Here is a 20,762-nt window from a genome sequence, read left to right as displayed (position 1 = left end):
TCTATATCTTTTAATCATCAATAATAATAATAATAATCAATTACTTAAAAACATATCACTATAATAATTATCATTATCAATTTCACACCGTACTTCAGTCACTTTTAAAAAAGTTTATTTATTTATTAATAATTAATTACTTTTTAATTTTTTGTAAAAATATAATACTAGACCATAATCTTCATTCAGTTTAGCTTAGCAGAGCTGCAATTATATATCATACATATAGTTCATTAATATCATTATTATTATTATTATTACTGTAATAATAACAACCTAAACGAATGCGTTTGTAGTTATTTTAATAACGACATTACTTTTTTTTATATAAATGTTTTACATAATACATACAATACATATCATTATCAATTAAATCCTTTTATTTAGGACACAGGCACTGACCTTCAAACATTACCACATTATTAATTAACAATACTTATTTTATATTACTTTAATCGATTGATTTTTAATATTAAACTGTTTTTTTTTTTAATTAATTAATTATTTATTTACTTTATCACAATGATGCAAATGGTATTGCTTATTTATACCGATGATAAAATACTATTATAATAATAACAACAAATTATGTACGTACTATGTTGAATACAGTACCTAGATAATACATAAACTATCTTAAAAAATATTCTTAAAAAAAAATTATTTTTTATTAACTAGTTTTACCTTACATACATACAAACAATAATCTCGAAGAAAATGAAATTTATTGTATTCTAAATTAAAAAAGTAAATATAAGAATGTGGTTATAGTAATACACATTCATTGCATTAAAATTCTTTAATGTAAAGAATTCTACTTGCAATATATTTAAGCGGTAAAAAAATTTAATCTTAAATCCAGGTACTGTAATTTATAATGTACTAAAAGAAAAAAATGGACCAAGAGTAGATTAATTTTTTTAAGTACAATTAAAAAAGAATAATTCATGTCCAAAAGTTTTTTTTTAATAAATAATACTTAGGCCTTATAAAAAAAAAACAGAATAATTATTTAGTTTAAATACTTATTTAATATTACTTATAAGCAGTCTTATTTATTTCTTGTTCTTCAAATTAATTCCATTTTGTCCTGGGACTTAATGATTTAATCCATATGTGTACATGTAACATAGGATGTTAAAAAAAATCTGTCAGAAATTTTACAAAAGAAAAAGTCAACTGGACTTGAAAGGACATATTTAGAGTGTCCAGCATTTTAATGAAGTCCAATACTAGCTATCACTTCCCACAAATGTAGTGGTCGTTCATGAAGAATATTTTTAAAAAAACCGAAGCCAACTGTGTAAATTAAGACTCATAAAAATATTCAAATATACTTGAAATTATTCTAGGCCAAACAAAATTATGTTTGTTGATTTTTAAACCTACAAATCCCACATTAAAGTAAAATGGAATTGCTAACAAAATAATTCAACAGCAAATAATGTAAAATCTAAAACAATGTATGTAGACCCTTATGAATATATACATATATACATAAAAAATAAAAACATAACTTATCATTATTCCAAAAAGTCGCAAAGAATTAATTAACAATATTAAAATGAGAAAACAAGATTTAATCAAACGCATTACACTTGGCCCATTATATAACTCTTGTAAATTAACTTAAATTAAATAACTTTTTTTTTAATCTACGTTGAAATAATAATATTAAATACAATAAGAAAATAACAACTAAAAAGAATAGTAAAAATACTGCATTTGATAAAGCCAGACAATCCCAATAGTCACATTAACGTCAATGAATTAGGAATAATTGAAGGGAAAGTATTTCAGATTGGAGTCATTCGAAAACAATTTATAAAAAATAAAGATAACAATAATCCTTACAGTGGCGAAGGGGTGAGAGGTACAGAAATAGCTAATTTTATGTTATTAACAATTTTTTCCATTATATAAATAAAAGTTATAGTGATAAATAATGCCTTCAACATTAACAAAATTAACACAACTTAAAACAAACATACCTGCTAAGTTTTTTGAAAACAAAAAACTGGCAAATATTATTTCTCTGATAGATAATAAAATTGATGCATTAATTACTTAATAAAAAATTATAAAATACACAGCACCAAATTATTACACACATACCAAGAATTGTTTTTATTTAAAGGTATGTGTGTCTAACAATTAGTCATATACAAAATTAAAAAAAGGTGTAATAATTAATATAACGTTTAAATGAATCCCAAGTTAAAATTTAAGATATAAAAAGAATAAAATGTGTTTTGGACAAGACAATGAACAGCATTTCTTTGCACACTGGGATCCCAGTACATCTGGATATACCAACCCCTTTTGTTACAATAACCTGGAGCTAATGTATTGAAATAAAAGTACATGGAAGTAAGGATTAATACAATCACTGACGCAAGTTTAATTATTATTAAAGATAAGTAACACCATGTGCAGTTTCTTGGAAATGCATTTATGCAGTTTATAGCAATGGCTAATGATTAACTGATGACGTTTTAAATAAACCCAAAAATACAGCAATTAATACACAAAAGTACACTGGATACTGTCTTTACACTGTCTTTTTTAACATGATTTTGAAATAACTTGGTGCAAAAAATTAGACCAAAGTTTTTGTTTTCAGGCTCTGACATTTCAACAATGTGTAATGGTAATATTCATCCTTGGAATTTCCTATCCCCTTACACATACATACATACATATTATTCAGTATGCGCAGAGAGGTATTTTGGATGTTGGTTAAAGTTGTGTCTCAAGTGCTGGATGTTGGATGGGGAAGGTTGTCATGAAGTTGAAGTGGTGCAGGGAACGATGTGATTCTGTAGAATGCAGTGCAGTCCAACATTAAAGGTGTTAAATGTGATCTGTGTGGTGTGATTGTGTGTTTTCTTGATATATATTCTGCAATATAAATTAACTCTAAAATGTTGGGCAATGCAATTTCATTGGAGACAAAGATACAGATTTTTGACCATCTTAAAAATGGACAAGTTCAACATCTTTGGCTAAGGAGAGATTGGTTTGAATGAAACAAAAATGAGAACCATTTAAAAAAAAAAAACAGTTAAACTGCTATAAGACAATCTGCATCCTTTGGGACGAAAGTGAGTGCTAAGTCATTATTATCATACATATAAACTGTTATTAAAAAAAAATAGATATAATTCACGTAATACGGATAGAAGATAATATGCAAAGAATTCCCATATTCAGAAACATTATCAAGCAAATGGCCTTATGAATTTATAAGCAGGCTGATTAAAAAATTGGAGTCAAATGATATAGTGGTGACTTCTGTTCAAAAAAAGAAGGTTGAATTTTCTGGGAGTATAGGATGGCTATCTGGATTTCTTGAAGGCATGCAATGCATAACATTAATATAAAGAGCTGCATCTGCAGATGAAAGCTGCTAAAGAGTCTCTTTCGAAGTTAGTTAAAATAATGAAGTATACACCTCAGACCAAGTATTTAATGTTGACAAAACAGGTCTTGGAAGAAAATGTTGGGCAGAACACATCTGGTGAAAACAGAAAAACTGTCAAAGAGTTTTAAAAGCTGATAAAGATCGTGTTACTTTTTAATGTACAGTAACGCTTTGGGAGATGTTTATAAAGCCTTTACTCATTAATAGAGCACATCATCCACATGCAATGAAAGGTGTAAACTTTGATAATCTGCCAGTGCATTGAGGAGCTAACAAAAAAAAAGTATGGATGGCAGCAGGAATATTTACAGACTGGTTCCTTTTATTTAGTCCTGAAGCACGGAAATATATGGAACACAAAGGTCTTCTGCTTAAAATTCTTTTACTTGTAGATAATGAACCTGGACATCCTGCATTGGAATATCCAAATGTTAAAGTTTTATTCCTGCCACATAATACAAGAGCCTTGATTCAACCCCCAGAACATTATAGCAAAACTGAAATCCTATCATATCAAAAGAACGTTCCAACACATCCTGGATAAATTTGATAAAGAAAAAACAAGTTATTTGGTCAAAATGTGTTAAAACTAACCATGTTAGCCCACGTACAACTGAACTGCATTCAGATATTACAAATGTGGCACTTGTAGTTAGTTGAGGTATGAAGAGCTTATGATTGAAAATATTGGCGAACTGACTGCTGACAAAGCTCTTAATGAGGAGGAAGTTCTCAACATTATCTTAGAGGACCACGTTAATTAATTCTAAGGAAAATAGTGACAAACAAGAGGTCCAGTGAATACAATCCAGGAAGGTCTGCAACTGTCTAATAAACCTTCTTTCTTTTCCTGTTTATCCTCCGGTAACTACCGTTTAAATAATTCTTCAGAGGATGAATGAGGATGATATATATGAGTGTAAATGAAGTGTAGTCTTGTACATCCTCAGTTCGACCATTCCTGAGATGTGTGGTTAATTGAAATCCAACCACCAAAGAACACCGGTATCCACGATCTAGTATTCAAATCCATGTAAAAATAACTGGCTTTACTAGGACTTGAACGTTGTAAGTCTCAACTTCCAAATCAGCTGATTTGGGAAGACGCATTAACCACTAGACCAACCCGGTGGGTTTGTCTAATAAACCTGGAAATCATTTTCTAACAACAAATGATCATTACGTAACAAGCTGTGCAGTTTCAAGATTTGACCGCTTGCAAGGATCATTACAAAAAAAAACCACAATTGCAGCAATCAATAACTGAATTTTTGTTTAAAAAGAGTGAACCTGTAAATGTTATCCTTAACAGATCAGATTAATGTATCACTGGATACCTCAAGCGATACAACTGATTTGTACCAAATGTGCAAATGTTTATTGTACAATAGAGTGAAAGTGAAATTTTATTAAAATTTTTTAAACTTTTGTTGTTTTAAATAAAATGTAGATATAATAACAATAAATTTTATTTTTTGAAATTCCAGATTGATTTTCACACAAAGAAAGCTATTTCCCATTTTTCTTTATTTCACTATAGTTATTTTATAAGTGTTCCATGGAATGTATCCACAGTGTAAAAACAGAATCTGGTACAACAATTTTTATTATTATTTATGATGACCTTGGGTAAACATATATTTCAACAATGAACTTAGCATGTTAACCATATGAGTAGATATTTAAATTTAACTGTTATAAATTAGTCTGCACATGTTAATACATTGTAATGTTTATGATGTACATGGAATACTACTCTTAACTCTTCCCAATTCAATATCAGATTAACTAGGTTAATTTCCTGAACAAATCCAGTCACAACATCTTTTTTGTTTTAGTGATTCTGTCTGTCTTATTGATAAGTCTGAAATTATATCATATCCTGCCACTGGAGTTTACTGCTTACAAATACTGCTTTATTAGTCGTAGAATAAATGATAAATTTCCACTAATTTTTATATCTCTCTGGAGTTTAATCAGCTGTGATTATAGAACTATTTGAGAACATATTGTTTTTGACTATAAAATAGGTTTAATAAAATTTGAGAAATGTGAAGATAATGAACATCCATGTTGCCAACTAAATAAGATGACAAAAACTGATGGTATATATTGAGATGAATGCAATCACAACAAATGATACAAATCTTATCATCAGAATGATTGCAGGTACGGTAAAAAGTAACTAAGTATAAACATCAATTTTGCATGAAAATATATAAAAATGAGAAAAATCTGAATGAAAATGTGAAAAAAATATATCATTACAAAGTTGCACACAACACCATTCAGGTTAAACAATTCAAGGTAAATCAAATCCCATTTTCTGAAGCACCTGTTGTAATAAACTGATTTGGCACTATAATTATTACTAACAAAAAAAGTCTAAATGGATGTAGCAGTGAATAGAAAAGGGTAAATATTGAAATTAATGTTTTGTTAACAAATTGTACTTATTGTATCAGTCCAAAGTAGTCAAACTACATAAACAATTTTTTTCATAAATCTCTTTTTCAAAACCAAAAAGAGCCTTAATATTCTATTTTTTGCTAAAGTAAGCTTACAATAATTTAAGACTACCAAGAGAAACTGAAAAATAAAGTGCGTTGCCAGATATATATATATATATATTATTATTATTATTAATTCATACTTAAAGTATAATAAAAATATGTTTGGAAGACAAGACTATAGAAACATTAATGAAAATTAACATAAGAAATATATATATATATATATATATATATATATATATATATATATATATATATATTTTTCCATGTATATGAATGTAATATTCTTCAAAGAGATAAATTTTTATCTACTACATTTAAATTAGTAACAACTCCAAGAGAGAAAGAATTATTGAATATATTGTACTTTGAAAAATCTCAGATCTATAATTATAGTAATTATTTTGTACAATATTCAAACCTAGTTCCTTTGATGTATACTTTAATGAAACAAAGACATGGTCAATTCATTTCTAACACTGATAAATGCACCAATAAATTTACTATTAATATGTTTCCTCTTTTACATTTTACAAAACCTTTTAAAGGTCCCAACATATTTCTTCTGTTATCAAATAAGCTATGTAAACGATATATAGTTTCTTTTTAAGAACATTCATTAATTACTTTTTTTTTTTAACATATCATATGAGTGCATGCATATTGGTAGAATAAAATATATTAGAATTTTTCTTGTCTATTTGAAACTAATCAAATTTCTCTTTCAGGTACCATCATTATTTATGTAATGTAACGAATGAACAAGCTGAAATTAATGATTAGAAAAATCTGTACTTGCATTCAATTAATTCAAAAAAAATAAAAGGTAAACATCATAATTATTTGTCTAATTCTATGAATAGTTGCCTATTGTATTCAGATTACGTTAGTAAAACTGAAAATTCAACTATATTTTGTGATTATTAATATCCAAAGGGACAGGGCCACCGGTTTTTAATACTATAGTATCTCCTAGGTCAATTAATCCAGTGAACTTACCTTTTCAAGAGTAATAAAAAAAATCCTACAGTTCTGGTGAAATCCAAGCCATTTGAATGGTATGATATGTTATACTTTTATAAAATGCTGAGATGGTAAAGTTGTCTCAAACTTTACTTCAATTAATGTGCTAAACAAAAAAAAAATGCATGTAATTAAAAAATAAACACTGGTCAAAAATATTACTCCAGGATACATAACTGAAAGTGTAATCCGTCTTAAAATATTAGCATTTAAAAATAACGCATTTCTAACTTTAACTCTCTTTGATCTTATATTTATCTTATTTTCCTGCTGCTGTTGAAAATCTAAAAATTTAATAATCCACCTGTAGATAATTAAGAGTTGACTGAACCAGAAAATATCAAATATACTGTGAACAATGAGGTTGTCAGGCTTTAAAAAATTACTGTTCCCAACATTTATGTTGGGGATTAAAACAGTCATTGGACGACAGTAGTAGGTGGAGGCGATTTGAAGTCCTGGACACCAGTTGGAGTAGCAGTTGTATATTGGTGATGCGTGAAGGCAGGGGATGGGGCATAGCACTGTGGGAAATATAGTTCAGGTTTTACCACAGTAGTTGTGCCAACGGCCATACCGGTGGGTGAAGGAACACGATGTTTCAAATCAGTCCGTCTCTTGCTAGCATGAGGATTCATATGATTATCAATATGCCGTTTCACTTCTTGTTCAGTAGCGAAACGACGCCTACAATTTGGCATCGGGCAACAGTAAGGACGGTCACCTTGATGTGTGCGTGTATGTTGATCCAAAATTGCTTTCTGACGAAAGTCTTTACCGCACTGTGGGCACTTATATGGCTTTTCTCCCGTATGAATTCTGACATGCTGATTTAAAATTGTACGCTGACGGAAATTACGACCACAATAGATACAAGCATATGGCTTCTCATTAGTATGTATTCTAAGATGCTGCGTAAGATGCGACTGTTGCCGAAATCTCTTCCCGCACTCACCACACGGATACGGCCGTGATTCTATATGAATGCAACCATGTTGAAGTAATGTAGACTTTTGTTTGAACTCTTTTTGACAAATTGGACACCGAACATACAGAGGCATTCCTGCACTTCGGCCATGTTGGATGACATCGGGTAGCACCTTTCCTTGCCCGAACACTCCATGGGTCATCCCTAGATGCATAACAGAAAACAGAATAAAACAATAATGCACAACAAAAGGCAATTAAAAAATAAGTAAAAACAAAAATTATTTTTTTGAGTGAAGATTTTATAAAAGTGTCTTCAGAAGGGCTTGTTTTAAAATATGATTTATCTATTTTCTAAAGGTAATACAAATCATGGCTAATACTCTTTTTGATTTTACACATTAGGAAACAAAAAAAACCTATAATGTAATTTAAACTTTTCACCAAAAATTTTCTTTATTACTATTTAATTTCATGAATAGTAATCAAAACAGAATATCAATCTTTTGGTATTTATTATTAAACAAGGCAAATGAATCAGTTAACCAAGACATATCTGATAAAAAAGAAAATAACAACTATGTTAGATTCTAGTTAAAACTGTAAACTGCATTCTTACAATCTGTTTCCAAACAATGGAGTGCTGGAGGGAGAAGCAATCTGAAAGTTGAAGGATATGAAGTAATGTAAAATGCCAACAGATACATTCAGTGAACTAGTTTACATGTATCACTAAAATTAAAAATGTCTTAGGTTTCGTACATTGCATGCTGTTGGCATTTTAGTGACTAATAACCGTAGCAGCTCTTTCTACTTAAAATGCTAATGAGTAAAGAAATAATAACTACACTAATAAAACTTTGAAAACATTGCTGAGAAAGCTAGTGTTGATTATCAGTCATTCCTGAATTCATCTTTTAACTGTCACATTTCCCTTAATGTTATCAGAATTACAATCACTAACAAATGCTGATTCATCAACACATACAGTGAAACAAATTTATTAGAGAATAATACCATTTCACTGTTAAAAACTTAAAGACTATTAAAAATGAACAGGAATCCAGCCCCAATGTCAAGCATGGTGTCAGAATTTAAAGCAGTAAAAATTTGCAATCGAAACTGTTTTTGTAAAAAAACAGATTCAGTCAAATATGATATGATAATATAAATGGGTAGTAAATTATTTATTTTTTTTAGAAAAAGGTTGTATTAGTTATCACAACAGTATTTATGATAACTATAATTACAGAAAATGTATTCTACATTATCAATACTATAGTGACTGACTGTGTTCAGAAATTTTTGAGTTTTAACTTTTCTGTAATTTCTTATCAAGATGAATTTTGAATCAAAACTTCAAACCGGAAAGCTTGATTAACAGATGTAATGATAGACTATATAACAATTCAAAAAGTACGCTTTGGGAATCCTCAACACGCCTATTGTTAGAGGATCACAGGACTCTTAAGTGAAAAATGATTTTCTTGATTTCTTTCTGTAGTAAAAATGTTACTGGGGAAAAAATAAAATACAATTTGTTACAACTTTTATCTAAAATAATATGGAAATCTCAGGGCAGTGTCCTATCACTCTATTGAACAAAAATTATTCTCTGACTTTTTCTAAGCAGAATCTGACAAAACCTTACTAAGGCAAAAATGATAATGAGGAATCTAATTTTCAATAATTCAACTGTTAAAAAAATTTCTACAAAATTATTTCAATCTTAAATATTTTAACTCAAAATTCATTTTATGGTTGGCCAAAAAATTTATGTTTTTTTAAAAAAGAACTGTACTATAGAGGTCGCCATTACAGATGATGCTTGTTTAAACTATTCTATCTCAGTTAAAAATAATCTGATGTGGACACGACATGACTTCCTTGTTCTATTAAATTACATATACACACTTTTTTAAAATGAAAAGTAGATATTTCATTAATAACTTCTGATATTTTTTTCTTTTTTTATTGTTACTATTGAATTATTATTTATTGTATAAATTTTTTATAATCAGAGGTTAATAATTATTAATAAATCAATATATTTAAATTAAAAAAGGAGATGAAGTCACATTTGAACCAATGTAAAATCACATTTTCTACTTTTGGAGTAGATTAAATGATGATTTTTCAATAATTATAATTAACATTTATCCCAAAACTACTATTATTTAAGCATACAGGTCGTTTCAAGTAAACCATATGAATTATAGTAGGAACCTCTTGAAATATTTCATATTTACTTTTCATTAGTATAGTAACTCTTTTATTACATTAATATTTCTTCTTCAACCTAAGTATTTTTTGTACTTTGCAGTTGGAGAATCATTCAACTTCTGACTAGAATGCAATAATTTTAATATGAATACAGTAAGTTAACTTGCAAAATTTTTTCATTGAGTTAGTTTGGTAACAACTCACAGAACATAAAAACTTGATAGATACCTGTGAATAAACTAATATTAAATTTTGATTTAATATTTCTTCTATTTCTGTTTAATTCCCTAAGTGCAGACTTCTTCAATTTACCAAAATCTATGCTCACAATGCAGGAAGGAAAAAGAAAATCAGAAACTATAACTATTAAAAAGTAATGTCTTCAAAAATCCAGGCTAAATACATCAGCCCATAATTAACTGCACATAGAATAAGGTTCTTTGTTGGCTAATGAACTGAACAGTAATAGTTGGCATGTTAAATGAACCTCATCTATCATATTACTGGTATGATCAGCAGATGACAATATCTTGTGGAAAAACAGAAAATTACTACATACAAATTGTACACACAGGTTAATGAAATCATAAAAATTAGAGAAGAGGTCAGCTTAAAATTTGCACTACAAATAAAAGTTGTTAAATAACCTTTCTATGATTTTGATTAATTAATTATCTTTAACCACATACACAAATTTCTGTTACAATACAATAACATAATCAGGACTCAATAAATTTAATTTTTTTTTGCTGTATCTTTAAATTCACCATAGATGTCTGATACATATAACTAAATGTGGTTTGTGATGTGAAAAATGCCAAGTCTGACCAAGATTTTATTCTGGTACATCATTTTTACATAAGAATATAATACAAATGTCATTCACTAACTACGAAGATAAACATTTCTCAATTCAAGAACTATCAAAGTTAAATGTGTAATGCCAAAATCACAAACTATTATAAAAACATAGAAATATAATTTATGATTCTTAAATCACTGTGGTAAAAAATTAATAAATGGTGAAAATACAAGCATATCGATGAGTAACTACAACAGATGACTAGCATATAGGGTGTCCTCATGAGGTTTAAACTAGCTCTATAATCTTGAAGTGATAAATCAATGAGGGAGGTGTTAAAAATCAAATAAATTGCTAAAATGTGTAATTTAAGTCTTATTTTATAATAAGAAACAGAATAATTTTAAACACTGCTAAGAATGTACTACAAGGCAACGTACCCCATACACAAATCCAATTTTTATATTAAGGGGGACTGAAAAAGTTATCTGATTGAAGTTAATGAATTTCAGGAACAATTGGACTTACGATGAGATATCTCTATCCTCAATGAAGTAGCAATAAAGAAACAAAGCATGGACTAGAAAAACATCTTGCTGTTCTCTGGTTATAAAAAGTAGCTAGTTGGTAAAGTAATGCTCACTATATTGGCTCAATTATAATTTTTTTTTTAATAACTATATTTAAGTCATTATATGAAAAGGGGTGAAAATAAATCAAAATCTACAAAAGAAAAATGAAGTTTAAACTTTACTGGTAGAACAGTTGGTCAGATTTAATATTTTCTAATCATAGTACATAGTAATTTAAAAATTCATCCAATGAAGTAAATTTGAAGATTTTCATGTAAGTTTATTTAATTTGATGCATTTTACAATTACGTCAATACATAAATATATTATTTGGCTATTTTTGCTTAATGTCTGTGAAGAAAATCACAAAAATATTGATTTGGATCTGCATGAGAAAATTTATACCAAATACAAATTTTTAATCACAGCTGACGATGTTCAATGGATTTCTTCCTAGTTAATGGTAGTCTTTCAGTCTTTAATGTTATAGTTGTTGAAGTACAAACATTTTTTTCCTTCACTTCCCAGCAACAACAATGTCAATCTTTCATTCTTTCCAAAACCTTCCTTCCCAAACACCAAGAACATTACAATTCACAAAACTATCCTGCTTCATTTTTTCTGTTTTGATAGCATGTAATGAATTCTTTTAAATCATTACAAATGAAAACCGATGGAAATGATATACCTGAATTTTTTGAAATGTCATCATATGAACAAAACTTTCATGTGGAAACATGTCATTCTAGAAATATTTTTATATTACTACTTTCAGCGATGATGAAAAAATTTACAATTTGGTTTATCAGTAAATTCTGCCGACCTATGCAGTTATATTTACAAAGATTTGAACATTTTGAAAATATATTTATAATTGCTGTACTTGTGTATTTGAAAATTTAAATATTTGTAATTTTAAATGCTTAGTTAAAATATTATTTATAATTCCATATAAAATTACAGTTAGAATAAATGAAGGACTTACTGCACTGTACAATTCTAAATTCTCTTTATATACTACTTACTATATATTATTTTTTGGTTTCCATAAGCATAATCTTAAAACATAGAGAATATTTAAAACCAAATAAGATAAGTGTAAAAATTAAGAAATGAAATAAAATTAGGTTGACACTAGGGATATAATACTATGAAAAGGGAGGCAATGAATGTGTAACCAATGCCTGCCCTCATAACTGACAGCATTTGAAATCAGTAAAATACATTATCCTGGGAGATCAGAGCTTGCCATAACCTTTTGCCAATGTACATGGGAGATAAAAAAAAAACAGGAATTATAGAGTGTGGAGGGGGGGTAAGGGGTACGGTTGTAGTACATGGTTCTGCTGCTGGAAGAGTCTAGGTGGAACTCTTCTGAGTTCAAGTATATGAGGTGATGCCATCCTGAGAAGTACTACAGAAGCATAGTTTTTACCGCAAAATTTTCCAATTTCGGCAAAAACATGATGCCTAAAAATTATGAGCAAAGTGCAAGTTAAGTTTTGTTTCCTTTTAGAAAAAATGAGACAGAAACCCTTGAAATGATTCAGAAGCCTATAAAAGAATCTGAGATGAGCAAAACATGTGTTAGTGAATGAGTTTCAAGCTTCAAACAGACAGAAATGTTAACTGTAAATCATCATTGGTCTGGGCATCCTATAAACATTCGAACCAAACAAAATATCAAAAAGACACTGACAACAAAAATAATGACCTGTGAGTTTTTAAAAAATTGTTGTTTCTGTATGGAAAAAAGACCAGAATTTTGGTGAACAGGCAGTTGGTTTTTCCATCATGATAAAGCTACTGCTACAGTCAGAGTGCAGCAGTTTTTGACAAGAAATGGAAAAGCCTTCTTGCCCCATCCTCTGTATTCACCTGATTTTTTTTATTTCCAAGGATGTAAATGAATCTCAAGGGAAAGAAATTTTGCTCAGTAGAAGAGGTGAAACAAAAAATGGCTAATGCCTTTCAAGGCATTAGCCATTTTTTTTCCCAGTTATTTTTGGGTACTCTCTTGTAAGGAGTCTTTACTTGAATGTGTAACGACTCATGACATCTACAATGGGAAAATAAACTTAGTACTTAAGAATTTACTAGTACATAAAAATTTATGTAGATTTGTCACTATGTACTGAATTAAAAGATTCATAAAAATATCTTTAAAAATAAAATATTTCAAAAAGTTATTATTATTTTAACAGAATACAAAAATAACTGTCAAAAGCAGTAATGAGAAGATAGGCATTTTAATTCTTAAGAATGAGCAAATGGCAGAAAGGGAAGGTTCATTTGAGGGATCATTCAAATAATTTTTCATTTAAATGTACCACAATATATGAAGCTTGTGTAATTCACTGAAATTTGATACATTTATATAGCAAATTTTTTTTCTTAATGGAGGCATGGGAGTAAAAGTGGAAGTGAAAAATGCAAAATATAGTGACAGATTAAAAATATGACTGACTTCTGGGATATATGATTCATCTTTCCAAAAACTTGATTTTAACTGCTTTTAATTGCTCTATATCAGTGTTTTCAAGAGTGATTATTTTCTTGACTTCATTTTTACTGTCTATCTAATAATTTTTATTAATATGTTTAATTTTTTAAATTATAATAAATAAAACTCAAGAAGACATTCATTTTTTATTCTTATACAAACAATATTATAATAAATATTTTAATTTGTTTTTTTGTATTTATAATTTCTTCCCTCAGTAATAATCTAGTACTGTAATCTCTTCTTTTTTATTATATATATACACACGAGGGCTGTCCAGAAAGTAACATATTTCACTGCTGTTTGTCAAGGAGTGAGGGTAGAGAGAGACCATATTGGTGGTCGTTACTAGCCTCAGTATGAACTGAACTGCGCTATGTAAGGATTGTGACTCATCTTGTTGATTTTTTACAAGTGTTTAAAATGTGTGCTGCTATAGAAAACTGTGCCAGTTGTGAAATAAGATCAATTAGAAACTACAAACCCACTGAGATTTATCGGGAACTATATGATATATATGGGAAAGATGTAATAAGTAAGGGCGCAATAAGACAGTAGTGTATCGAGTTAAACGTGGCCGCTCAAATGTTCACAATAAAAAAATGATCTGGCTGGCCTAGTGTTCTGTCTGACGAACTGATAGCGAAAGTTGTGAAAAGATTCACGCTAATCAGTACTTTGCTATTACTGAGTTTTCATTTTAGTTTAACTGAAAATTTCAAGTAGCCTTTGAAGTTAGATGATGAAAAAGCTTTGTGATCCATCCAAATCTTCTTTCATAACTATTCAAATTTCAGCATGAACATAACTTAAACTGCTGAAAAGCTTCAGAAAATGTAATAAAAAAAAAACAATATGAAGTCTCTTCGGAAGAGTAACTTCATGTTAAAAATTATGTGTTACATGGTCTCTCAAAGATTAACTAAATAGTAATAAGGAGATTAAAAATTGGGCTTATTCTTAATTTATTAATAGTTACAAAGTTCTCAATTTTTATAATGAATATTGTACACTCTTATGTTGAGAAACCTAATTTGGAATGCTGTTTTATTATGTGCAATACAGTCAATATATTAAAAGCAACAGTTTTAACGTAAATAATTTTAAATCCATTAAAAATCATTTTATCTCAACTTTGAGAAAGTTTTCATAATTTCTAAAACTTGATTTAATAATGTAAATGGGAGCTGGAAATTTCCAAGTATGATATAGAATACTAAACAATACACTTTTAATTACTATAAATAAGAGTATAAGAACTTATTATTAAATCATTATCTTAAGTTCCAATTAAATTAGTTAATAGCCAACAATAATAGAATATTATCTGCAAATTTTCAAACTAAAAAATCAAAAGGATAAGTATTGTAATCCACATATAAGAATACTTACAAGCATAGTCCATAAATTAAAAGTGTATTTAAAAATCAAATCGTAAACAAATATTCAAGTGATATTTAATTTTAATGAAATGTACAGGTCTATATTCAAAATTATTACCAGCACTGCAAATTATCTAATTAATAAATTAATAATTAAATTTTGATGATTATAATCTTAATAAATGAACTGCAAAAAATTAATTATTATATGGTAATTATTTACAGTACTTGTTATTTTTTTAATTAGTCTCTTCTTAAATGCCTAGCCTACAATTAAGACTTAACATAAAAATTATGTATGATATTTATATTAAAGATCATCTAGATGAAATTATGATATCAAAGGGACATGATAATAGGATTTTTACACTTGAAAACTGTTAAAAATTACATAAAAATTACAAAATATGAAAACAAAACAAAATCATGATAAATTTAAGGAAAAATAGCTTAAAATATTTCTGAAAGCTATTTTGGGAAAGGCATACCAAAGATAACTTTCCTTTTTTTATCTGATAATCAAGTTTGATATAAATATGAAGAAAATAAGCTATTCACAAGTGCTGCAAAAATAATGTGACTGTGAGTTCTGAGGAAGAACCCACATTAAATGGACTGCCAGCAAATTGTTGACACACAATATCTACATTAAAGGAACTCTTTAAGTAGTATTTAGCAAAATATCTGTACATTTATAACTTTAGGTCTTACATTATCCAATGTATTACAAAAAGGAAACCAAGGTTTTCACTACTAAGTATTTCAGAAGTAAATGAAGGCAAATTCAAGAGGCATTTTTTCATAATCTAGGCTTATTGTTTGTTAGCTTTCTGTTAACTTCTAGTTTGAAATTAAAATAATATATGTTCAGAAAATTTTAAGCTAAGACTTAATAAATAAGAAAATGACTATGAAGTTAGTCGTTAAGACATTAGATATGCTCACATAGTCATTTAAAACAGGACTAAATTTGCAGAATTTTTTATCCAGTGTAGAATTTCTACATTTTATCAATTGTAGCTGCTTTAGTTATTATTTTTGAAAATCCAAAACATTTTAATACTTAAGAATGGAAAAAATTAATAAATAGCACATGAAAAATACCATATACGTTCTTTTCTTTAGTTTGGAGTAACTGAAGATCAATTACCATATAACAGTCAAATGATTTTTATTTTTACACTTTACCCTACACAGAAAATAACAAAATTTTATCAAGAACGTTTTGTGTGTATTGAGCATTTTTTTGGCAATCTCAAATCCCTATCAACAAACCTTTTCAAAAATAATCTAAAATAAACGATTAAATTTAAGCATACAGTAGCCTCAGATGATAAAATTTATCAATTTAATACTATTTCATCAAGCTAAATCTCATCCAACCAAAAATGAAGATATGATAGTGATGAGTTTGAGGGTATTCTGTCATATAGGGTATTTAAAATTTGTTAAAAAAAGTATTACGAAATAATATTCTTAATGATAAAAAATAGATTACTAGTTACGGAAAATAATTTTTCAAGATTTGGCATTTTCAACACATTCCTGCAATCATTAATGTACTTTAGTTTACATTCTTCTTTATAATTATTCTATTCAACTTCTATTTTACTTCATCCTCTTCCTTGTATTGTATCATATAAAGAATGTTTGCTTAGTGTGTCTCACTAAATTTTATTATAATCCATATTAAGAATCATGGAAAATAATACATTAATGAGCAAATTGGATTTACTTTGATATACTTGAATGTCTATTATTAACATTTATTCTCCAAGAAAATATTTATCTAAAAATTTGTTTACATTAAAACTAATAAATTATCAATTAGTATTGATTTATTAACTAGGAAATTTATTAAAATACAATATTTATATTGTATTACATGGTTTCCCTTGTATGCCTATTAAATTACATATACACATTTTTTTTAAAACGAAAAGTACATAAAATTTTATTTCATTAATAACTTCTGATATTTTTACTTCCTTGTACAAAATAAAGGTAGTATTGTGATAGTGAAAAATTTTAGTTTTTCAGATTTCAATGGAAATAACCATTTTGACTAGTTTCAGCATGACGTCTGTCTCGCATAAGTCAAAAACGATTAGCCGTAGGATGTTGAAATTTTGGATTTAAGACTTTTGTAATATCTAGTTGTGCACCTCTCTTTTTGATTGCAATCGACTGAACTAAAAGTGTCCAAAAAATTTGGATTTTTGACTTAACTGCAGTAATACGCCCTCATTGAGAATCTTTCAACGATATATGATAAGTGGTACTTATTTTCATTGGTTCCAGAGTTACAGCCAAATGAAATTTTAATTAATGATATATTTGGATCTTAGAAGGGGAAGGCACATTGGTTAGAATCAGTCTTCATCTCCATTTTTTTAAAAATTTAAATGCATTGATTTATTATTAATTATTAACCTCTGATTGTAAAAACGTTTTTACAATAAATAATTATTCAATAATAACAAAAAAAGTGAAAAAAAAATCAAAAGTTATTAGTGAAATAAAATTTTATATGCTTTTAAAAATGTGTATATGAAATTTAATAGGCATTATTACAAATTTGTATATGTAATAGATTTGGTGAAACATCTGATTATTTAACATTAATTGAAAATTATAATTTATAATTGTATTTTTGGATTTTCTACTTTAATTTCTGTTTAATTTTATTTAATGATTCTGGAATTTCTGTTTAATTTTATCTACATTAACATTGCCTGAAAAATAAATCCACACAAGAACAACATATACACTGAGGCATACATGTCTGATCTTTAATAAATTGCCAAAAATTCTTATCTTTTAGTTCATTACTCATCTGATATTGTCTGACAATATTCTCCTGAAGTTGGAGTTGATCATCAATTCGCTTATTTGTTGTTAATCATTTAATCGCTCTTTGGTTTGATATAATTCTTCTGATCTTAATTTGTGTAAACATTCTCTAATTTTCAAATATTCTCTCTCTCTTTATATTCATCAACCTATTTTAATTTTTTTATTCTTTCCTTGTCTTCTTAATAATCTTTTTCTTCTTTCTTTGGTTTTAACATTTTCTTCTTCTTCATACTCATCTTGTGGTTTTTTGAGCTATATTTCTTCATGTTATCTTTCTTTTTCCTGTATGATTGTTTCTTTTTCATTTTTTATTATTCACCAAATAACCCAATAATAAAAACTGAATATTTTACACTGTAAGGTCAAAATTAATATTTGTAACCGGTATACAGGAGTTCACTAAACGGAATAGTTTAATTATTAACTTTTATTTATACGACACACCAGAAATCTGAAACTTTTGTTAATCAGCAACTTATGAAGATACTAATAATAATTATCTAATAATATGAGTAATTTGGATTTTTTCTTAAATGCAGTAATAGCCTTCACTGAGAATTTTTCAACGATACATCATAAGTGGTACTTATTTTCATTGGTTCCAGAGTTATAACCAAATAAAATTTTAATTAATGAAATATTTGGATCTTACAAGGGGAAGGCACATCGGTTCGAATCAGACTTAATCTGTTTTTTTAATTTTTTTATTTTTAATTTAAATATATTGATTTATTAATAATAATTAATGTCTCATTGTAAAAAAAATTACGATGAATAATAATTCAATAACAAAAAAAAAAGAAAAAGTTTTTAATGAAATAAAATTTTACGTACTTTTCATTTTAAAAAAATGTGTAAATGTAATTTAATAGGTGTACAAGGAAGTCATGTGTTGTTCACATCAGATTTTTTTTTTTAATGCTATTTATGGTAAAACACTTTTATAATCAGAGGTTAATAATTATAAATAATTCAATAAATTTAAATTAAAGTAAAAAATTAAAAAAAAGGAGATGAGGTCTGATTTGAACCGATGTGCCTTATCTTCTAAGATCCAAATATTTCATTAATTAAAATTTCATTTGGCCACAACTCTGGAACCAATGAAAATAAGTACCACTTATGATATATTTTTGATAAGCTCTCAATAAGGGCTTATTACTGTAGTTAAGAAAAAGTTGGGCTTTTTTGACACTTTTGGTTCAATCGATTGCAATCACTGTATCGATTGAAGGTGCATAACTAGATGTTTCAAAAGTCCTAAATCTAAAATTTCAACATCCTGCGGCTAATCATTTTTGAGTTATGCGGGATAATACATACGTACAGATGTCACACCGAAACTAGTCAAAAGGGATTCAGGGTTGGTTGAAATGGATATTTCCGTTGAATTCTGAAAACTGAAATTTTTTGTAATCACAATACTTCCTTTACTCATAGAAGGAAGTAAAAATAGATAAATAAAATAATGTTCGACATATACTAAAAGAGTTTACTAATCACTAAAGGACAAGAAACTCAATAAATCAACCGCAATATCACTGATGAATGAGATTGATCATAGTTCTGAAAAAATAAACCTTACAGAAACATACTTGCGTGTAATTAGAAAGCATTTAATATTTTTAAAGAAGCATCTTAATTCATAAATTTTAAATCAAAAAGTTTAATACTGTGAAAGAGTAAAAAGTGAAAGGGATAAATATTGCTTAGAAAATAAATTACAAGTGTGTAGATTGTTTGTCATATTTTCACTCTATTATGTAAACCTGTAAAGTCTTGCATCTCAATAAATTGTATTCATTTCTTTCACAAATAAATAGCTAAAATCTGTTTAACAAAATGAGAATTTGTTTGTGAGGAAATCAGATGTCCTCCAGATATTTTTTATAATAGGATATCTGGAATAGTACTAGATATTTACACATCTTCTACTGCAAATATTAAGTAAACTTAAGCTTGCTGGTAATGGATTTATTGGTTTATATAGCTTACAAAAGAAATGACAAACTACTAACCAGCAAACATGCTGTACCAAGGATTCTTTTAAAAGTTACCTTATTAAACAAATTCTGTGATGCATGTGGGTTTATTACTGATATCTCTTGTGGCCCCCAGGGAATGCGTTTTCTTATGTACTGCGGCAGCGATGTGTAAAATAAATAAAAGTTGTAGTGTTCTGTTAAAAAAAATTTAAATTTTATGCTTAATTTTTAATAATAAGGACATAAATTACTAAATGCTACAATAATTACTTAGGTTCAAATTATGCAGCCGGATGTTAAAACATAATTTTTATGCAGAAATAAAACCTTCTGATCTGAATATTGATAAATTTTATACAATAGCTATCACATGAAATGTACTACTGTTAAAATCATTTTGTAAACTTATAATAGTACATTAAGACAATCTGTCTTAGAGTTTTCTATAACGTAGAAACTTTTAATACCCCATAAAATAGCCCTGAACTATGATATTCCTATAAAATTTCAGAGTAAAATCTAAGTATTACAGAGCTGAACATGCAGAACATT

General features: G+C 27.7%; 1 protein-coding gene and 1 long non-coding RNA gene across 4 annotated transcripts in view; one reads left to right on the top strand and one right to left on the bottom strand.

Moving 5' to 3' along the window:
* The window catches only part of LOC142326027 (uncharacterized), a 44,186-nt gene extending 30,009 nt beyond the window's left edge, over positions 1-14,177 (top strand). The window contains exons 2-3 of the long non-coding RNA XR_012756655.1: positions 6,666-6,763; positions 11,425-14,177. This is a non-coding gene — a long non-coding RNA (uncharacterized LOC142326027). The remainder of the gene's footprint in view (positions 1-6,665; positions 6,764-11,424) is intronic.
* Positions 7,130-20,762, bottom strand: part of jim (zinc finger protein jim) — a 103,284-nt gene continuing 89,651 nt past the window's right edge. For all 3 annotated transcript variants that reach the window (XM_075368103.1, XM_075368104.1, XM_075368105.1), the window contains exon 6: positions 7,130-8,092. In XM_075368103.1, the coding sequence (XP_075224218.1) occupies positions 7,380-8,092 (713 nt within the window). In that variant the 3' untranslated portion in view covers positions 7,130-7,379. The remainder of the gene's footprint in view (positions 8,093-20,762) is intronic.

This window comes from Lycorma delicatula, chromosome 6, assembly GCF_047948215.1.
Source record: "Lycorma delicatula isolate Av1 chromosome 6, ASM4794821v1, whole genome shotgun sequence".
Taxonomy (NCBI): domain Eukaryota; kingdom Metazoa; phylum Arthropoda; class Insecta; order Hemiptera; family Fulgoridae; genus Lycorma; species Lycorma delicatula.
The sequence above is the reverse complement of the archived record's forward strand: the minus strand, read 5'-3'. Positions and strand labels throughout refer to the sequence as shown.